The sequence below is a fragment of the Pygoscelis adeliae genome, unplaced genomic scaffold (genome assembly GCF_000699105.1).
Source record: "Pygoscelis adeliae isolate BGI_AS28 unplaced genomic scaffold, ASM69910v1 Scaffold60, whole genome shotgun sequence".
Classification (NCBI taxonomy): Eukaryota; Metazoa; Chordata; class Aves; order Sphenisciformes; family Spheniscidae; genus Pygoscelis; species Pygoscelis adeliae.
In genome coordinates this window covers 2,005,180-2,005,850 of record NW_008823954.1, presented here as the reverse complement: position 1 = coordinate 2,005,850, position 671 = coordinate 2,005,180, and the positions used below count along the sequence as shown (strand labels likewise).

The 671-nt window shown below is 66.2% G+C and overlaps 1 protein-coding gene across 1 annotated transcript in view; it reads left to right on the top strand.

Annotated features, from left to right (window-relative positions):
* Nucleotides 1-465: 465 nt before the first annotated feature.
* Nucleotides 466-671, top strand: part of POLDIP3 (polymerase (DNA-directed), delta interacting protein 3) — a 14,824-nt gene continuing 14,618 nt past the window's right edge. The window contains exon 1 of the mRNA XM_009322099.1: nt 466-555. Coding sequence (XP_009320374.1) covers nt 497-555 — 59 coding nt within the window. The 5' untranslated portion in view covers nt 466-496. The remainder of the gene's footprint in view (nt 556-671) is intronic.

Sequence of the window (671 nt, the reverse complement as noted above, 5' to 3'; positions counted from 1 at the left end):
GGGTCACCCGGGGACGACCTGTACCCGCGCAAAAATTCCTCTCACATTGGCAGTGAGGACCCGGGCGTCACCCCGGGTCGTTATTTTCCTTACTCATAAGTTTAAGGCATAACCGCCTTTCCTCCGCCCCGCCGGGAGAACCCTGCGCGTTAGCTCTCTAGGTCAGGGCGAGCAGCTCCCCACGCCGCCCCACAGCACACAAGCTACTCTTCGGTTACCCTAACTTTCCTGCCCGGTCTTTTTCCCCTTCTGCGCCGCGTAATCGCTGCCGCCGGCCGAATCCGGACGGGACGTGCCGGGATCCGTATGTAAATGACGCGCCCGGGCGCCGCTGGGGGTTGTGGGACGCTCTCCCCGTCCCCCCTCCGCGTCCCGCATTCGGGCGGGGCGGGGGGCGGGGCCATCTTACTGCTGGAGGCGGGGCGAGGAACGGAAGTAGTATGATGTCATGTCCGGGTCTCGCTCGCTGCGTCTTATCGTTGGGCCCCGCGACAAGATGGCGGACCTCTCTCTGGACGAGCTCATACGAAAACGCGGTGTGACGGTGAAAGGGAGGTAAGCGGTCGGGAGGGCAGCGCCCCGGACCCGGCGGCCTCCGGTGGTTCCTCTGTTCTCCCTTCTGGTCGTTCCGCTCCGGAGGCTGCGGGCCGCAGCCCGCCCCAGCGCGGCCC